The sequence below is a fragment of the Lithobates pipiens genome, unplaced genomic scaffold (genome assembly GCF_037356315.1).
Source record: "Lithobates pipiens isolate NorthernLeopardFrog02 unplaced genomic scaffold, aLitPip1_a1.2 Scaffold_19, whole genome shotgun sequence".
Classification (NCBI taxonomy): Eukaryota; Metazoa; Chordata; class Amphibia; order Anura; family Ranidae; genus Lithobates; species Lithobates pipiens.
In genome coordinates, this window is record NW_027507764.1 from 286,070,373 (window position 1) to 286,091,102 (window position 20,730).

The 20,730-nt window shown below is 41.3% G+C and overlaps 1 protein-coding gene across 2 annotated transcripts in view; it reads left to right on the forward strand.

The window, feature by feature from the left end:
* LOC143996736 (dynein axonemal heavy chain 5-like) overlaps positions 1-20,730 on the forward strand; it is a 638,308-nt gene that overhangs the window by 326,222 nt on the left and 291,356 nt on the right. For both annotated transcript variants that reach the window (XM_077491993.1, XM_077491994.1), the window contains exons 52-53: positions 2,863-3,069; positions 19,940-20,269. In XM_077491993.1, the coding sequence (XP_077348119.1) occupies positions 2,863-3,069; positions 19,940-20,269 (537 nt within the window). The remainder of the gene's footprint in view (positions 1-2,862; positions 3,070-19,939; positions 20,270-20,730) is intronic.

The following is a 20,730-nucleotide window of genomic DNA, read 5'->3' on the forward strand; positions in this document are numbered from 1 at the left end:
ATACAATTTATTGTGGTGAATTCTGGCACATTACCATTCTTGTAGTGAACAAGAAGAACTGCTAAAACATAATTATTCAGCTAGAACCTTTACATTCCCTTTGTTTTTTGCTTCATGCCATGTATTACCCTTGTATCTACACAAAAAAAAAAAATAGTATAAATCAAATTAAAATATACACAAAAGAAAAAGAAATCATCTTGGAAAATAAACATAGGTCACACAACTCTTTTCTAGAATTTTATCAGTTCAATTCCTGTAACATTTAGTTAGTTAAAGCAGCATGTATCATACACAGTTGCGTTTTTATTTAATTAAATACTGTTTTTACACTTTTTATCTTTTATTGCATCTCAGTGCTGCTGATATCCATACAACCTCTTTGCATCCACTTTTTCTCTACATGCACTCCAGTGATTGTGAAGTGAGAAATGGTATTTATTGGGGACGGGGACGGGGGGGGGGGGGGTGGTGGTGTTGGTTCCTGAAGGTAGCTACAGTAGTCCATGTATATTGAAATGCCCAATTATAGTCTTCATTACAAACCTGAATTAAAGGGTGTCAACATAAGAGCACAATTGGGAAATGGGGACAAAGCCTTGTTACGCCATAACCCGAAATTCCTGAACAAGGACCTTCACAGCAGGATCACCAGGTATTGTATTGAAAGCTTCAGATTAAAAAATATCAATATCAACTTTTCAGTATATTGACTGTTGGGCTACCTTTCAGATCTGTGCATGCCAAAAGCAGACCTGATTGGAAGCCCAACAACCGAAAATGATTCCACATGGTGATGGTAAACCTGGAACAGGAAGTGCTGTTGCTTTCAGTATCTCAAGTAAAAAAAATACTTGCTTAAAAAATATTTATACAGTGAAGCAGGATGCTAAACATACAGAAAAACTGAAATTTGGGTTCACATATACATTAAACCTGTAATAAGATTTCAGTGATTGGGATTACATCTACTTTAAGACAAGCCATGGATGAATCGATTGTTTTTCCCTTCCAGAAAGTGTTGATGGCAGAATGCCTCAAACAGCACTATTGTATTTTGCCAGTGGGGGGGGTACAGGGAGCCCTCTGGTCGGCAGAATACAATGATAACTGCTAGCGGTTATAGTTGCTGGCAGTAATCGCATGTACAAAAATTTGATAGGCTGGTAGGACCCAAGTCAATCGGTTACAATAGGCCTGCCCATACCTGAAATTTGTCCCTGCTGAACCAGCCAAATTTCGATCCATTTATGGCCAGCTCAACTCTATAGTAAGATGTGGCCTTTGTCTATCCATATTGATGCACATCAAATCATTTAAACAACGCATTGCTGTACAGTATAGTGCACTTACATTTTTTCTGTCTCATTTTAATTATGCTATATTGCGCTTAATTTATAACATGAAACAAATTCCCTTTTCAGCTGCAGACAGAGTAAATATATATCTAACTACACAAAAGAACAACACTGTACATATTGTTTTCCTATTTTACCTTAAGATTAGTTAGTAAGCAGCATGTTTTTTATTATAGTTCCCTATACGATATGTTATTGTGGCTCTGTTAGTTGTTATCTTGGGTAAACTTCCTGTTGGATTTAGTATTTATCATTTATAACCAACTGGCATTACTCCCATTTAGGCATTTATCTTGCAGCATAAATTAAAAGTTTTACTTGAAACAAACTGCTGCTGTTGGAGCCTAGCACAAAAAGTGCTTTTGGAATCAATCCATAGCATTGTGATACTCCAACAATATATCTGAAAAACATCTGGCATAAATTTGTTTCTGGTGGAAAGAGATGTCAGTTAACTATCCCTGATTCACTTTATTAGCCTCCTTCTTTGCTTGAAGATATGGCAAACTTTAACCACTTCCATACCAGGCACTTTCCCCCTTCCGGTACAGGACAATTTTTAGCTTTCAGCTTTGTCACACTTTGAATGACAATTGCAACATGTCATGCAACACTGTACCCAAACTGAATTTTATAATTTTTTCATCCCACAAATCCCACAAATAGAGCAAATAAATCTTTTGGTTGTATTTGATCACCTCTCCGTTTTTTAATTTTTGCGTTATAAACAAAAAAAGACAGACAATTTAAAAAAAACTGATGGGCACCGATAGGCGTCACTGACGGCACTGATGGGCGTCACTGACGGCACTGATGGGCGTCACTGACGGCACTGATGGGCGTCACTGACGGCAATGATGGGCGGAACTGATGGGCACTGATAAGTGACACTGGATAGGCAGCACTGATGAGGAGCTACTGACAGGCATTACTGAGTGGCTCTGATTGGCACTTCGATGGGGCACTGACAGGCATTACTAATGGGGCACTGATTGGCACTTTTTTAGGCACTGATTGGCACCATTGGGACCACTGATCGGCACTTTTATCGCCGTGAACAGTTGTTTATTATGGGCTCCTTTTGATGAGGGCTGTGCTGATAATCAATGTGCTGTTTATAAGCACAGACCCCCTCCCCCCCCCCCCCCCCCCGACAGGGAGAGCTGCCAATCGGCTCTCCCTGTCAATGTGAACCAAGGAAAGCCATTTACCAGCACTTAATGGTTCACGCTCTATCAGAGGCTTCATACCTTGATCGGAGTTGCGGTGTGTCAGACTGACACATAGCACCTCCGATCGCCATGTTGTGCGCCCCCGTTATCATTTCCCGCCGTCATTCTGCTATATGGTGGACGGCAAGTGGTTAAACAGGACTTGATAATAATTCTCGGATGTCTTTGTTTTTAAATGTTATTTTGTATAACCTGTAGAGATTATACCAATGCAATGGGCATTTATGTTCTTTCTTATAACTCTTGACTTCACTGTTTGTGTCTTCTTAAAGGGCTACATGAGTAAATATGACCCAGAATTTCATATTACCAAGTCATTGAACTTCTCTTCTGCAACCCTCCCCAACATGTACCAGAGGAGTATTGAAAGCTATATTGACAAAAGGATGGGAACAACTTATGGCCCTCCAGCAGGAAAGAAAATGACAGTTTTTATTGATGATATCAATATGCCCGTGATTAATGAGTGGGGAGATCAGGTAATAAATACACTATAGATACTAAGTAAGACATCCTTATTTGGTTAAGTGTTTTTACTTTTTGTTATTTGGAAAATGTGTTAATACTAACAGAACAGTAAGCAACCATTTAAGAGAAGCCCTATGGGGTAACACAAAAATTTATATAAAATGTATATAAAAATAACAGTATAGTTACATACAAGGAGTAAGTTAGACCCTTAGCCTCTAAAATCTAAATGGTGGTAACTAGTGATGGACGAACTTCCGACGGGACGTTTCGCGAATGCGGCCGATAGTTCGCAAACCGTAACGTTCGTGGCGGGCCCCATTGACTTCAACGGGAGGCGAACTTTGTAAACCTACAGGTCAAATTTGCAGCCACAAAATAATTACTAGCTGTGCAAACATAGTCCCACCACATGGCCAATGGCATAACACATGTATGAGGTGAATCTGGGATCGACAACTACAAGCATTCTTTTTTTATATGTGAAATTGTGACAATTCAGGACTGTGGAGCGCATGAAGGCAATGGAGGAGACGGAAGGTCAGGGTAGGCAAAAAAGAGGGTGCAGGAGATGATCACCAGCAGCGTGACATACAGCAATGACACCTGCACCGTGATAGAGTGATCTGACACCAGCACCGTGATAGAGAGCACTGACATCAGCAGCGAGACATACAGCAATGAAACCTGCCCCTCATAATAAGCAGCCCCAGGAGGAAGTCAGCATAGCACAGGAATGGAGGGAGCCCCTCATAATGAGCATAGCACAGGGATGGTGGGAGCCCCTCATAATATGCACAGCAGAGGTACAGCCCCAGGAGTAAGTCAGCATAGCACAGGGATGGTGGGAGCCCCTCATAAGCACCCCAGGAGGAAGTCAGTACAGCATAGGGATGGTGGGAGCCCCTCATAATGAGCATAGCACAGAGATGGTGGGAGCCCCTCATAATGAGCATAGCACAGGGATGGTGGGAGCCCCTCATAATATGCACAGCAGAGGTACAGCCCCAGGAGGAAGTCAGCACAGCACAGGGATGGTGGGAGCCCCTCATAATAAGCAGCCCCAGGAGGAAGTCAGGACAGCACAGGGATGGTGGGAGCCCCTCATAATGAGCATAGCACAGGGATGGTGGGAGCCCCTCATAATAAGCAGCCCCAGGAGGAAGTCAGCATAGCACAGGGATGGTGGGAGCCCCTCATAATAAGCAGCCCCAGGAGAAAGTCAGCATAGCACAGGGATGGTGGGAGCCCCTCATAATGAGCATAGCACAGGGATGGTGGGAGCCCCTCATAATGAGCATAGCACAGGGATGGTGGGAGCCCCTCATAATATGCACAACAGAGGTACAGCCCCAGGAGGAAGTCAGGACAGCACAGGGATGGTGGGAGCCCCTCATAATGAGCATAGCACAGGGATGGTGGGAGCCCCTCACAATAAGCAGCCCCAGGAGGAAGTCAGCATAGCACAGGGATGGTGGGAGCCCCTCATAATAAGCAACCCCAGGAGGAAGTCAGCATAGCACAGGGATGGTGGGAGCCCCTCATAATGAGCATAGCACAGGGATGATGGGAGCCCCTCATAATAAGCAGCCACAGGAGGAAGTCAGCATAGCACAGGGATGGTGGGAGCCCCTCATAATAAGCAGCCCCAGGAGGACATAAGCATAGCACAGGGATGGTGGGAGCCCCTCATAATGAGCATAGCACAGGGATGGTGGGAGCCCCTCATAATGAGCATAGCACAGGGATGGTGGGAGCCCCTCATAATATGCACAGCAGAGGTACAGCCCCAGGAGGAAGTCAGCACAGCACAGGGATGGTGGGAGCCCCTCATAATAAGCAGCCCCAGGAGGAAGTCAGGACAGCACAGGGATGGTGGGAGCCCCTCATAATGAGCATAGCACAGGGATGGTGGGAGCCCCTCATAATAAGCAGCCCCAGGAGGAAGTCAGCATAGCACAGGGATGGTGGGAGCCCCTCATAATAAGCAACCCCAGAAGGAAGTCAGCATAGCACAGGGATGGTGGGAGCCCCTCATAATGAGCATAGCACAGGGATGGTGGGATCCCCTCATAATAAGCAGCCCCAGGAGGAAGTCAGCATAGCACAGGGATGGTGGGAGCCCCTCATAATGAGCATAGCACAGGGATGGTGAGAGCCCCTCATAATAAGCAGCCCCAGGATGAGAACTAGTAGGTTGTGATTAGCAGCCTGTACCTCACTCAACCCTATATACTGTAGTACACTATACCTTACCAGTCCTTAGAAGGACCTTTGTGGAACTAGTAGGTTGTGATTAGCAGACTGTACCTCAGTCCCTATACTGATAAAGGACTGCTGCAGAATAGGGCAGCAGTCAGCAGTAGTGCACCTCAACCCTATATATTGTGGACCTATACCAGTCCTTAAAGAGGAAGTAAACCCTGATGGGTTTACTTCCTCTTTCATTCCCTGCAAAGGCAAAGCATAATGGACTACTATGCATCACATAGTAGTCCATTATGTGTCACTTACCTGACACAGGAGCCAGCGAAGTCGCCGCTGTCCCCTGTAGTCCGCCACATCCATCTTCTTGCCGCTGTCATTCGGTGAACCCGCGATGACGTCACTCCCGTGCATGCGCACGGGAGCCGACACGTGCGGCAGCTCCATCGTTGAGAATGCCACACTCAGTGCGCCTGCGTGCCGCTGTCTACGGCGCATGCGCCGTAGACAGCGGTGCCTGTTTTCGGGCAAATATCTCCTAAACCATATAGGTTTAGGAGATATTTCTTGGACCTACAGGTAAGCCTTAATCTAGGCTTACCTGTAGGACAAAGTGGTTTGTAAGGGTTTACCCTATATATTGTGGACCTATACCAGTCCTGAAGGATTAGCAGACTGTACCTCACTCAACCCTATATACTCTAGTACGCTATACCTTACCAGTCCTTAGAAGGACCTTTGTGCAACTAGTAGGTTGTGATTAGCAGACTGTACCTCAGTCCCTATACTCATAAAGGACTACTGCAGCAGAAGGGCAGCAGTCAAGTATAATATTCTTTCTATATTTGGTAGAAAGAATATTATACGTGTACAAGCCTATTACCATACCAGTCCTGAAAAGAACCTTTGTGGACCTAATAGTAACAGCTACTGATTAAACTGACTGTCCCTCACTGCCACACACAGCTTCCTGTCTGTCCCTATTTAAACTGACAAAACACAGGCTGCTGCAACAATAACTTGAATAGCACTCAAAACTATATCCCGTACTACTTTACCATACCAGTCCTAAAAAAGGACTTTTGTGGACCTAATAGTAACAGCTAATGATTAAACTGACTGTCCCTGCTGCACACAGCGTCGTCCTGTCCCTCTCTCAGCACTGACAAAGGACAGGCTGCTGCAACAATGACTTGAATAGCAGTGCCTCAAACCTATATCCTGAACTACACCTATACCATACCAGTCCTTAAAAGAACTTTTGTGGACCTAATAGCTAGCGATTTGGGTCACTGCAGTCTCTCCCTGCTCCACACAGCAACCTCTCCCTATAGTGACATACGAAAGAATGTAAAATGGTCGCCGGATCGGGTCTATTTATAAGTTAGGGGGAATGTCCAAGTGTGTATGCGCTGTAATGTTTCTATTGGCTGTCCTGTACCACATGATGGATGTGTCATCATAGGTCAAAGTTCTTTTACACAGTAAACACTTAAGTCTGCCGGGCGAACAGCGGCAATAGTCCGCTGATCAGGCGGACCGCGAACAGCCGAAATTTGCCGCGAACCGACCGCCGGGCGAACCGTTCGGCCATCCCTAGTGGTAACCAGCATAGACAGAGTCTTAAACACATCATAAGTCTAAGGTTCATACATACATTAAAAAAAAAAGTTCATACATTTTTGGAAAACATAAGTGGAAGTGGGGTCAAATGACGGTAAATATGCAACAATTAGGCAAGTAGGTAGGGGGGATAAAAAGGAGAAGAGAAAGAGAGAGGGCACCAAGGCTGGATATGTCAATGGGGCTCATGAATTTGGCAGTATTCATATAACAATGGCAGGATGCATTACATTTTGTAAATTAATTTCAACCATTTCACTCATGTTGCATCAAATGGTAGAGAAGGTTGTTTCCAGAATAGAGAAAATGCACATAGGGAATGATACGCTAAACTTTTCTGGGATCTCAGGCCCAATGAAGGTATTCCCTAGACACATAAAAATATTCCGAAAAACCTAAGATATCGGTCAGCGTTTAACTTGATGTATGAAATGACAGTAAAAATCTTGGCCTTTGGATGGGCTTAAAATATATGGCTATGACTTCCAAGCTGTCCTAGAACTTAGATGAGATATAGTAAGGTATGTTTTTTGCAGTCGAGAAAGGGTTCACATAACTAAGATTTTATAAGTGTTATTCTTAACCTCCCTGGCAGTATTCCCGAGTGTGGCTCAGGGTGAATTTTTATTACCAAAAGCCAAACTCAGGATTGTATAGCAGGATCCAGGCAAAGTTACTTATCTTGTCCCCAGGATTCTGTGATGTCTCCCCGCTGTGTCCACGGGCTGTGTCCTCTGCTCCATTCATCACAATATCAGGATTTGTTCCCTGCTAGCATCGCGATGCACGGGGAAGGAGCACACAATACATAAGGTACACTGTAATCTTACAGATTGCATTACTGTATCAAATTATTTCACTTCCCTTTTGTCCCTAATGCTTTGTCCAGTGCCCTGCATGTAGTTTTATATTATATATACTGTTCTTTCTGCCTGGCAACTGGAGATTTCCATAGCAACCAAAAAGTTTTCCTTTTACGTCAAAAGTGGTTTTAGACCAGCTAGAAAACAGTGATAATAAATTAGAATCACTTGCAGAATTGAGCGATAGGGATTTGTGGGGAAATTCGTCATGAAACACTTATTGATTTGATTACATTATTGAATTCATTTTATTCATTTTATTATTATTATATTATTATTTGATATAATTATTTATAGTTATTTATTATATTATAATTCATGATTTTGTGTTTCAAACTTTATCCCACCCGTGATGTCTACTAGACTCTTGATTGGACAGATTTAAGTGTTTTATACCCAAGAATTACAGGCCTAAAATGTAAAATGCCAACATTTCCATGCAAAACATTGTACCTGCATGAGCATCAAAAATCTGACATAATCATACAACCAGGGAGGTTAAAAATATTGCAAATTAAAGTCTATTGTGCATTTTACCACACATTAGCCCAGTCTTGCAGAGACATAATTCATGTAGTGTTAGGAAGGAAGCTCAAGGGTTGAAGGTACTGTAGCCCAAAGGCAAAGAGGAAATAGATAAGAGAAAGCAACAGTTAGAATTTGAGTAAATATAATTCTACAACTTAACCAAAGGAATATTGATGGGCAAGTCTAATTCACCAAGGGTTTGATGGATATTGTTTGAAATTCAGCTGATCTGAACTAAGAGGTGAATCCTGTTGAAGTCTAAAATTGGCAAATTTTGTTGAATGTTGGCATTTTTAGAGCTAATAGGCAAACTACTATTACAAAAAATGCACGGTATGCTGAATACTGCCATGCGGGACATGTAACGATACAAAAAAATGAAAATAAATGCTGTACAGTGGGAAGAGGGTAATTTCAAGAAGCTTTTGAGAGCAACATTAAAAATACACGAATCCATTAACATGGTTGGGGATGCCTTAAAGCTGTATGCGGTAGTCCAGAACAGTACAATTTTCATGAACCATCTTAGCGTATATTGCCAAAGCATATTTGACTGTGGAATAGATTTTAGCTAGAAGTAGCTTGGCTTATATACAGCAGCAATACCCCAATCTGATTAATTTCAGTTTAAAAAAGAAGGCTTTTTTTTAGGTTGTTTTTAGCAGTGAAACATGCTTTTTCATCAAACAGTAATAGACCCACTCTGACCAGCAGATATCAATTGACCTGTAGCTCCCTATGCTTGTCCCTGTTCTTGCTGATGCAAAGATGTCCTGCTGCTAGGCAATTTCTATCAAGCTCTCAAAGTTTGGTCAATGATTTTATTTTCTGTTATCACCCACTGTTACTTTGTTTTGTTACCTGGTACAGTAGTTCACTGTAATTGAGAATTTCTCTTAAAACTTTTAACAGCAAACATTTCCTGGATATTATAGTGCCGATATTCCAATAGAAATCGAGGCTTTTCTTTTTCTCTGGGAACCAGAAAAATAAGAAGCATACTTAAAAACTTGGGGGAGAGGGCGGTTGGTGAAGCTTGTTGGGAAGCTGATTTACTGCAGAAGGCTACATTCACGAATGTCTAAATTTCAGAATTTAGCTGTGCTTTTCTAAAAGCAGCTGGACTCACACAATGCAAAGTAATCATGTTATTCATACATAACGATTAGCAACGTTTAGTTGCAGACAGTTTAGCTGTGTCTGGGGTTGACTATCTGCAACTAAACATGCATTGCAGTGCATTTAGCAGCAGAGAATGATGCATGTCCCCTTTTTTTCCTTGTTGGTAGTCTCTCATGTTGTTTCTCATACATCCTCATGTTGATATTCATTCTGTGCAGATGTGGCCTAATGCCGTGTACACGCGGTTGGAATTTCAGCCAGCAAAAGACCGAAAATAACTTTTTGTCTGAAAATGCGACCGTGTTTATGCTCCATCGGAATTTTGCTAGCCGAATTTCCGCCAGCAAAAGATTCAGAGCAGGTTCTACATTTTTCAGACGGAAAAAGTTTCTATCAGAAATTTTGATGCAATTCCGACGCGCAAAAACTCACACATGCTCAGATTCAACTATGAGACGGAAGCTATTGGCTACTGGCTATTGAATTTCCTTTTTCTAGTTCCCTTGTACATTTTGTACATCACCGCGTTCTTGACTGTCAGAATTTGGTGTGACCGTATGTATACAAGACAGCTTGAGCGAAATCCCATCGGAATTTCGTCGGGAAAACCATCAGAGCTTTTTCTGACCAAAATTACGATCGTGTGTACGGGGTATAACAATAGTTCATAAGCTGTCAAAGGTAGACATTGACAATCTACGGGGGTTTGCCAAAATGTTTTTGCATTTTTTTAACTCTAAAATATATATAAATGTGCGGAAACTTTTTCAAGACCCCTTGTAGTAAATTTGTAACCATTATTGGGATAAGTTCTGATTTCCTCATACATCAGGACAAAATATCCCCTAGTTAGATGCTGAGATGTTAGAGGATATACCCATTTTCATTTGCCTCTCCATTCACCTCAGGGCTGGTTCACACCAGAACACGGTGTGGGAAAGGTGGGTTCTGTGTGTGTTTCCCACACCAGCTTACTGCACTGCCCTTGCGATCTGCAAGTGGGTGCCAATTAATTAAGGCACCCTAAACTCAGATTACAATGCAGTGTGTTTGTGGGCACCAAATCGCATTAGAACTGCAGTATCATGCAGTTTGGTGCCGTGCATTTTTAAAAGTACTGCCGTGCATATAAGCCAGCCCTCAAACTTCTCCTCTCTAGCAGACACACAATGGTACGCACCAGCTTTGCTCTGCATTCCATTTCAATTACACAGCTCTATCTTCTTGCTCCAGAAAATGACCAACAAAGTGGAAGAAGAGGTACCTGGGGTATAAAATCCCCTCAAGAATGGGGTAATGAGGAAAAAAAAAAACTGAAAATGCTGATTCACCTAAACACAGCTAATCTCATTTACAAACCGCAGATTAATTGGTGCTTAGCAGATACAAATGTCTGTGTGAAAGTAGTCTAAAGAAATTAGGAACACAGGAATCAAGAGCATAACTATCAAAGCTCCTCTCAGTGTCTCCCTCCCCTATTTGTTCAGTGAGAATATCAGAAACCATGAAACAGACCGAGACAGAAGTACAATTAAATCCCACTTGTTTTATAATAAAAAATAAAAAGGTAAATAGAGTAAGCGTAGTCAAAGCATAGCCAGAGTCCAGTAACCGGATTGAGTAGTCAGCCAATCCAGAGTTCAGTAACCAGATCGGGTAATTAGCCAGGCCAGAATTCAGGGATCCAAGTGGAGCAACAGAAAGCAGGGTAAGGAGCCAGAAGGGATGTCAGCAAGCCATTCTTTAAACAGAACTGCAGGAGATGATTTCTTGTGATGTGACCAAGGCGAAGGCAGAGATGAAGTGAGCTGGAGATCTTTAAGTAGGCAGGTCAGACGAGTTGGATCAGGAACAGCTGGGTGACTGTGGAGAGAAATGAGAGCTGGCAATTAGCCGACAGCTGAGCCGCCAGCCCAGAGAAGGAAGGGCTAAACCAACCCGGACAGAGAACAACTAGTCTGTTAACCTCCCTGGCAGTAATCCCGAGTGTGGCTCGGGGTGAATTTTCATTACCAAAAGCGGTAACCCCATGCCACACTCGGAATTGCATCACAGTATCCTGGGAAAGGTACTTACCTTTTCCCCAGGATCCTGCAATGTCCTCCTACTGTGTCCGCGGGCTGTGTACTCTGCTTGATCTATCAATGTGCCGGGCTCCGTTCCCTGCGAGCGTCACAACGCACGGGGACAGAGCCCAGTGGCCAATTCAAAAAATGAGCCCAGTGCCCTGCCTGCAGTTTTATAGTACATATACTGTTCTTTCTGCCTGGAAACTTGAGAATGTCCATGGCAACCAAAAAGTGTCCCTTTACATCAAAAGTGGTTTTAGATAATAAATAAATACATTTGTTAATACATTAGAATCACTTGCAGAATTGAGCTATAGTGATTTGTGGGGAAATTTGTCATCAAACGACAGCGACAATTCTGCAACTGAGCAAATTTCAGTGTTTTTGATTACATTATTGAATACATTATTGAATACATTATTTATAGTTATTTATTATATTATAATGTATGATTTAGTGTTTCAAACTTTATCATACACGGGATGTCTACTAGACTCTTGGTTGGACAGATTTAAGTGCGTTATTCCTAAGAATTACAGGTCTACAATATAAAATTTCAAATTCCCATGCAAAACAATATACCGCTTTTAGACGCAAAAATTTGACATAAGTATACTGCCAGGGAGGTTAAGGAAGGGATGTCATTGGATAAGATGTAGTTAGTGAATGTTTCAGAAATTTCCCTAGGATCTTACATTAGGTAGTGTAGACTTTCAATCTATGATGTTCTGTAGTTTCTTGGCCAGAAGTCTTTAGGATTTGCTACCCCTCTTGTAGGAAAGGTTGCTTTATGTACTGAATCGAGTTTTCAGTATGATCAGATTGTAGAGTGAAAAACAGAGTAATGCCGCGTACACACGATCAAACAATCGAGTGGAAAAGTCCGGCAAACTCAAGTCCGCCGGACAATCCCCCCGTGTGTAGCCTCCGGCAGACTTTTTTTACCCAAAAGTACGGCGGACTTAGAAAGTAGTTTTGCACTCCAATCTTTCCGTCGGACTCGCATTTCGGCGGACAATCCAGTCGTGTGTGTGCCAGTCTGCCGTACTTTTGAAATGAAAGGACTGTTCCCGCCCAGAGAAAAGTCAGCTAATTTTGAGCATGTCTCCAGGTAGCCGGGGGGCCAGCGAAGAAGGCGTCGCTGGCCCCGTCACCTGGTATGGACTTAAAGGGGAACCCCTACGCCGAAAAAATCGGCGTGGAGGGTCCCCCCAGGTCCACATCAGACGCTTATCCGAGCACACTACCCGGCCGGCCAGGAAAGGAGACGAGCGAGTGCCCCCCCCTCCTGAGCCGTACCAGGCCGTGTGCCCTCAACATGGGGGGTGCCTTGGGGAAGCGGGGGCGCGCGCCCCCCCACCCCAAAGCACCTTGTCCCCATGTTAATGAGGACAAGGGCCTCTTCCTGACAACCCTGGCCAGTGGTTGTCGGGGTCTGCGGGCGGGGGGCTTATTGGAATCCAGGAGCCCACTTTAATAAGGGGGCCCCCGGATACTGGCCCCCCACCCTATGTGAATGAGTATGGGGTACAATGTACCCCTACCCATTCACCTGTAAAAAAAAAAAAGTAAAAAAAAACACAACACACAAGGGTTAAAATAGTTTATTGCACAGCTCCGGGGGTCTTCCGTCTTCGGGGGTCTGTCCGGCGGATAGTCCGGCGGGAAGTCCACCGGATAGTCCGCTACGTGTGTACGCGGCATAAGACTACCAGAATGCTGTGGATCCTCACAGACATGTGTGGATTTGTACTACTCATTCAGTTAGATGAGTTTAGTGAGTGCATCTTGCATTTGTTGAGATTTTGCTCTTTTGTGCACTGCAATGAAGATTAGCTTGCCTCACATTGAACCATCGAGCATCTGCCAGAGGCTAGTGAAATCAGAAACTCATGTTCTTGTTGACAGTAAAGTAGTCTATAAGACCCCTTTCACACAGGGTCCCCTGTACACTGCTTATCTCAAATTACACCCAGAAATGATCATCTGTACAGAAAAAGACAGCACAAATTTCACATAAAATAGGTACGTTTTCTTACCATTTGGTTTCAATGCCATTTCTTAAAATAATTGTTGTTTTATTACAGCTTGCTGATCACGCCAATTTTCCGTGAGCTTTAGATATGAATGCTATGGGTTGCAGCACACCTAAATTGTTAGCTCCACTCCTGAACCCCCAATGGTTGCCTTACCCATACCCCAGTTAATTTTTATTGCTTGAATTATTTTTTCCATTACAGGCATGAGTGGGGCCTCAAGTTTTGCCTAAGGCCTCACAAAGCCTAGAGACGCATCTGAGGGACAGCCTGTCAAAGTAATGGCTGTGCGACTCACACAGTCATTAACCGGCAGGGCTGTATGGAGGGCAGGAGCCACATTCGGTCTACCTGCATTCACACTGCATGTGTTAGCAATATTTATCTGCAACCCTGAGAATGATTATATTGCAGTCTTTCGCCTCCCCCACCCCCCAGCTCTCCTCTCCCTTCCTCCTCTTGTCCCAATGCAGGTAACTGGAGCTGAACCTGATCCCCGGCAGTCAAAGGTTAGCAGGCAGCCAGTGATCGGGGGTAGTCCGACGAGGGGTCCAGCCAGGTCCGGGGAGTTATTGGTGGAATGGGGGGGGGGCTTCTACAATGTGATGGTAGAGCAGCAAGTGCTGAGTAGTCTCCCTCCTGACACAGCACTGATCTCAGTGGAGGACCAGATCATTGACTTGACAAATCCCAGCCACACACTCCGATCACACTGCTGGCTAGCCACTACAAGGGGAAGAACTTCTATCACCTTCACCCCCCCCCACAATGCATGCAGGAGCCAGCAAGTAGCCAGGGAAAGACTGATGGCATGCACTGCGGTGCAGCAATGCCGGTTTCTGAAATTCCAGGCAATGAGGCTGTAGCAATGTTCCTGCATGACGTTAGCCCTCCCACTTCACTTGTTTACTTGTGCGTGTTTGCAAAATTAAAGTGGGCCGGTCTTGATGAAGTCCAGGGCCAAATTTTTATACCAGTCCAGCCCTGCTTACAGCACACAAGCTGCGCCTGCACCCAGCACTTTCTGAATTTATGTTGTGGTGTTTTCATCACTTTGCTTATACTACATATAACAAATGATGTTTATGTAATCATCTATGTAAATAATGTTAATACTACAATGCAGCTAAATAATTATCTAAATGAATGCATTATTTATGCAATAGACCTCAGGAGAATGTACACTAATTGATATTATATGAATTTATTTGATATATTTGAATGTAGTCTGCTGGGATATACAAAGTGGACAAGCATAAATCCAATTAAACTATATACATGAAAAAATGTTATGACCTTTTACTATAAAAAGAAGTCAACCACAATTGCTAATATAACCTTAAAATTGTTCTGCTGGAGTTGTTGATGACAGAACACTTATTAGAATGCAAGATTCAGTGCATTTAATTAGGCTGTTTTAATTCAGCAGTTAGGCAATTTACATATTGATGGAAGGCTTCGGCTTTTTCTTTATCCATATTATACAACTTTGCATGGTACATTAGAACATATAGGAGATGAAGTATGAAGTGAACAGAAGTTACAATGTAATTGGTGTTTATATTTTTCAGCAGAATCTACGGTATGTAAGACCAGCTTTAGACAACCACTAGGAGTTTATTTTTTGTTTACAAACTTTTTTATTAGGTACAAAACATTATAACATAAGTCCAGTGAAGTACAGTATATAGTAATCATCAAAATATATGGATTATGGATTATGGAAAAGTAAAAGCATAGAAGAATAGGTTTCATAGTTTCATAGTTTCATAGTTTCATAGTTTGTTAGGTTGAATAAAGACACCAGTCCATCCAGTTCAACCTGAGTGAGTGTCTACAATGGTCCCTTTCCCTGTACATTGCTACACCCACATCAGTCCCTATCCTTAAGGAGCCCACAATCCAAGGTCCCCATTCATATACTAGGGCCAATTTTGGACAGAAGCCAATTAACCTACCTGCATGTCTTTGGATTGTGGGAGGAAACCAGAGTACCCAGAGGAAACCCACGCAGGCACAGGGAGAACATGCAAACTCCAGGCAGGTAGTGTCATGGTTGGGATTTGAACCAGTGACCTTCTTACTGCTAGGTGAGAGTGCTAACCACTACACCACTGTGCCGCCCGGTGATAAAGAAATAATCAGCTAGTAATTTAAAATATGGTTTTATTATTTGCTGATTGATATTGGTTGAAGTTGGATAAATAGGATTTAAAAGGTGGTCTGAGTGTGTAAACTAAAGGGTTCAATTTCTTCTCAAGTAAATGAGTGGTATTGTGTAAAGTGTGGATTTTTTTTCCATGAGATAAATATTATTCTAGTTTTCAGTTGGGTTATTGGTAGCTCTGAGTATTTCCAGTGGTAAGCTACAATCCAGTGAATGGAAACAGATTGTGTGAACTAGTCTTAGGTGTTGAGTAGTTAAACCTGTAATTGATGTGAATAAAATGCAGATGGGGAAGAGTAAGATTTATGTTATTTTCTGAAATTCTTGTGGAAAATTGTTCAAGTTGTTTGCATATCAGAGAAACTTTTTCACATTCCCAGTAAATGTGTGAGAAGGAGCCTATGAAATTGCAATCTCTGAAGCATGTTTGGGGAACTGAAGGAAAAATAGAATAGGTTTTTTGCTGGTGTGTAATACCATCTTGTAAATACATTTTGTTGTAGTTTCCCTAATAGTGATTGATCTAGTGCATCTAAGTAGGTTGTTGATCATTTTTCTGGGGGGAGTGAGATATCACATTCTTGTTCCCATTTGAGCATGTATGGTAGTTTAGAGTATTTATGTTAATCAGGTATGAATATATCTCAGATATTAATCTGGTACCTCTTGGTGATCTGGAACATATGTTTTCATAAAATGTGGGGACTTCCATGTCAGAAATTGAAAAGTGTGAGTCGTAGAAGGATCTAATTTGGAGGAATCTTTTGAGTTCAATATTGGGGATGTTATATTTAGTTTTGAATGATGCAAAGGAGGTAAATGAGGTGTTTTCAATTATTTTTTTGAGGGTGGTTAGGTTGTTATTGATACACCATGGGAAGTATTTTATATCTTAATGGTATTCTAAGAATTTCAGGTTTCCTATAAAAGAGGCATGGGCAGAAGTGGTAGAAGTAATTTTGAATTTTTTTGTTATGTAGTTTCCACAACTGATATAAGTGAGCTACTAATTGATTAAGCTTTTCTAAGGTGTGATTGGAAACTTTATTACCCCATAATAGCCCGGATATAGAATACGGTAGTACTGAGTCATTCTCAAATATAACCCATGGGATTTTTGGGTTGTGTATGGGCCATTGGGCTATCTGGGACTATTGTGCTATCGTGCGGCTAAATAATATGACCACAAGTCTGGGAGTCCTAAACTTGCATTTTTTGGAGATTTATATAATGCAGATTTGGCTATACGAGGGTGGGAATCTGACCATATACATTTATTCACATCTGATTGAAATTTGGTAATCATCATTTTATTTAATCTATTTGAGAGGACCCTAAATAAGTATAAGAACTTTGGTAGAATAGACATTTTGATGGCTGCAATTTTACCTAAAAAATATATATTGATGATTTTCATATTTTTAAGGTCAATCTTAATTTTTGCATCATGGGGAAATAATTTTTAGAGAATAAGTTATTGGTGTCTGGGGTGAGGTGAATACCTAGATAAGGTAAAGTGTCTTTAGACCATATGAAGTTGAATGAAGTGCGAATGGTGTCTAATTGAGATGGTAGAATGTTTATTGGCATACCAATAGATTTTGAGACATTTAATGACAGTCCTGACAGTGCAGAGAAGTCTTTAAGTGTTTAGGCTTGGTAATGCTATGTTAGGCTGGGTGAGGAATACTATCATATCGTCAGCATACATACTGAGTTTATATGTTTGTGTGTTAGTGTGTTCTTTATATAATTTATGAAATTCTTTCATTAGGGAGAAGATCTTGTCCCATCTCTCTGTTATTTTGAGATGCTTATTTTATAAGGTGGCCTCGTAAGACCGCCTTATGTGCCATCCAAAGGGTAGTAGGGGATATGTCTGGTATGACATTTGTTATGAAATAGTCTAATAGCAGAGGCTATCTCATGTTGGTGTTTAGGGTCAGTGAGTAAAGCTTCATTAAGCATCCAAGAGGATGGAGTTGAAGAAAGTCCTATGAATTGGGTGTCAAGTGTAATGATATGATGATCTGACCATGTGCATGGGTGTATTGAAGCTTCATATGTGTTGGCCAAGATTATGGGAATGCAAAAATTTTAATTCAGGCGGGAATAAGAATTATGGGGGTGTGAACAGGAGGTGTATTCTTGTGCCCCTATATTAAGAGCTCTCCATGAGTCTATGAGTTGCATTTCATTAATATATCTAGAGGTTGTATTTGAAAATGTTTTTGAGCATTGGTTTTGTTTACTACGGTTTAGATTGGGTACAGAGTTGAAGTCACCTCCTAGTATTATATGAGGTAAATGATAACGTTGTAAAGTGTGAAAAAATTGTGTGAAAAATGTGGTTTGTGCGTGATTCGGTGCATAGACATTGGCAATTGTTAGTTCTATACCTGATAGTAAACCTTTGATAATATATGTACTGTCTGGATCTTTGTAAATCTGTTGTACATTGAGGGGAAATGATTGGTGGATAAAAATATCAACTCCTTTATTTTTTTGGGGAGATAAGGTATAAAAAGATTAGTTAAATGCTTTGTAAAAAAAAGGTTGGGTGGTTGTCCTTTATTAAATGTGTTTCTAGTAATAGTATAATTTTGGAATTTAATTTCTTATACTGTATGAATGCGTTTTTCCTTTTCTTAGGGGAGTTGAATCCTTGCACATTGTGTGATATGAACCTGATGGTCATGGTGGTGTTTTAAATATTTGGGGATACATTTGAAAGTACGGTATATATGGTGACCACATATTAGAAATTGAGGGTTTGGATTGGTGTACAAGGAACCCTAGTAGGGGTTTAAAGCTGGTCATACATACCTGTGGAACCTGCAGTATCTGCAGTTGACTGCATTCTACAGTTATCAAATTTGGGCAGCTCCAGAATATTCACTTCTAAAAGACATGTTAAAAAAGGCAGTATAAACATGATGTGTTATGTACAGTAGTGCTCGGCTACCACACACCATATATCTTTAACTGATTAGCTTTGGCAAACTGAAATATCATTGTATGCTATGAGTTAAAATACTTTATACACCGTAATTGGCTAATTGTTACCTTTTAAAATAAGAGTGATTTTGTTGCCTTTAAAGTTGATTTCCAAGTGTACCTGTGGTCATTTCAAATCTAATACTGTCCTTTAGTTTCCATAACAGACACTTCCAGGTTCCTGCTTGTGTTTTCGATTTATTTCCAGAGCTCTCTGAGAACCCTAAAACCCTTTTAGGCATATTCTGCCCACATCACCACAGCAACATGCTTTATTTCCCATCTCTCCCGCCCTGCATCCATATTGGCCACCAAAAATAATTAGCGGAAGTGACGAGAGGGCATGCCACGAATTCAACCATTCAAACCTATTGTAATAAGCAAATAGCATGTTCTTTGTAACATAACCCTATTTTGGGTTTAGAAAAACTTTAATTAATGTAGTTAGGACATGTGCAGCAGAACCTAATTGGCTCTAGTTATGATTCTTCTCCTAGTAATGCTATGAAGTAAATTTCAGGAAGCTGAAAAAAAAACAATCTGTTATTTATACTAGCTAGATTTAAAAGCATGCTTGATTATTTATTCAATACATAATTGCACTAACTGGTATTTTTTCCTGTATTATTCCTGTACCTCTGCTTTAACCTGCTACTGTTCTTTAGTGGTTGCAGTATTCATACACAGCAGCAGGCTAAAAAAAAAACCTGCACTGATTGGCTCTGTAGTAATTTGCTTGAGCCCCTGACCGAATGCTGGTTTTCCAGCAGGATAATTTGTCAAAATTCGGTCTGATGACCAGCTTCTGATTAACAGAAAAGGCTGCACATGGATTGAAACTCAGTTTCAATGCACGTCTACCCAGCTTTCTCTTTAGCAATTGCAAGAATACTTGTAAATAATAATAATCATTTTATATAATCCTTATTTTCATAACCATATTTGTAGAATGGCTTTTTTAGTCTGATAATTCAGAATGTGCTAGAGAAAATACGTATATACTAATATTTAGGAGGCCTGTTGTATTTACATTTAGCAACCTGTTCCCTCTATTTTCTGCTTTCGAACCAGCGTTACAAATACTGCATGGATCTAACCAACCTATGTTCTCCTGTTAACTGTCCTACATTGGTGGCCAGTAGCCACCCACAGGTTGTAATTTTGATGAAATATAATGGTTTTAGATTTTATTGTAAAATATATTTTAACATTTTATATTGCAATGGCCTAGAACTTTATACTTAATTGTTGTTCTAATATTTTATTACCAGATAACCAATGAAATTGTAAGGCAACTCATGGAGCAAAAGGGCTTCTACAACCTAGAAAAACCTGGTGAATTCACTAGTGTCGTTGACATTCAATTTGTGGCAGCCATGATTCACCCAGGAGGAGGTCGAAATGACATTCCCCAGCGATTAAAGCGCCAGTTTACAGTCTTTAATTGCACTCTACCATCAAACTCCTCTATTGACAAAATATTCAGGACAGTGGCTGAAGGCTATTTCTGTGAACAAAGGGGGTTTGTTCTTGAAGTGTGTAAGCTGGCATCTGCATTGGTCCCTACCACACGCAGAGTGTGGCAGGCAACTAAAATTAAGGTAAGTCATCTTTGTACCAGATGCTGAAATTTTAGAAAAAGACTACAGTGTTTTTCATAGCATGCATAATATGGGCATTTGAACTGTAACTTTCTTAAAAGAAAATAACCAAATAGATAATTTTTTACAGGACAGTCGTTAATGTGCTTTTCTGCTTTTCTGTGCTTTTCTTTTCTTATTTGTTTTATTCTATGAGATAATATGAAATTCTAATATCAGGAACCTGCTTGTGATGGGTTTGCTTGGCAGTCATCTGGAAGTTGCTTCTCTTTCTCTGTGGCGCAATCTGGTATTAGGACTTTTATTGGTATTATAGGCTTTCTTGTTGAGTCTTCTACTGTTTACTGCTGTTTTAGCATCTTTCCTGGGTCTTGATGTCCACTTTCTGCTTTTATTGCAGTTTCTTCTGTCCTTGTTGTGTCCTCCTATCTGCTCATTACTGCTCCTATGACTGCTGTTTC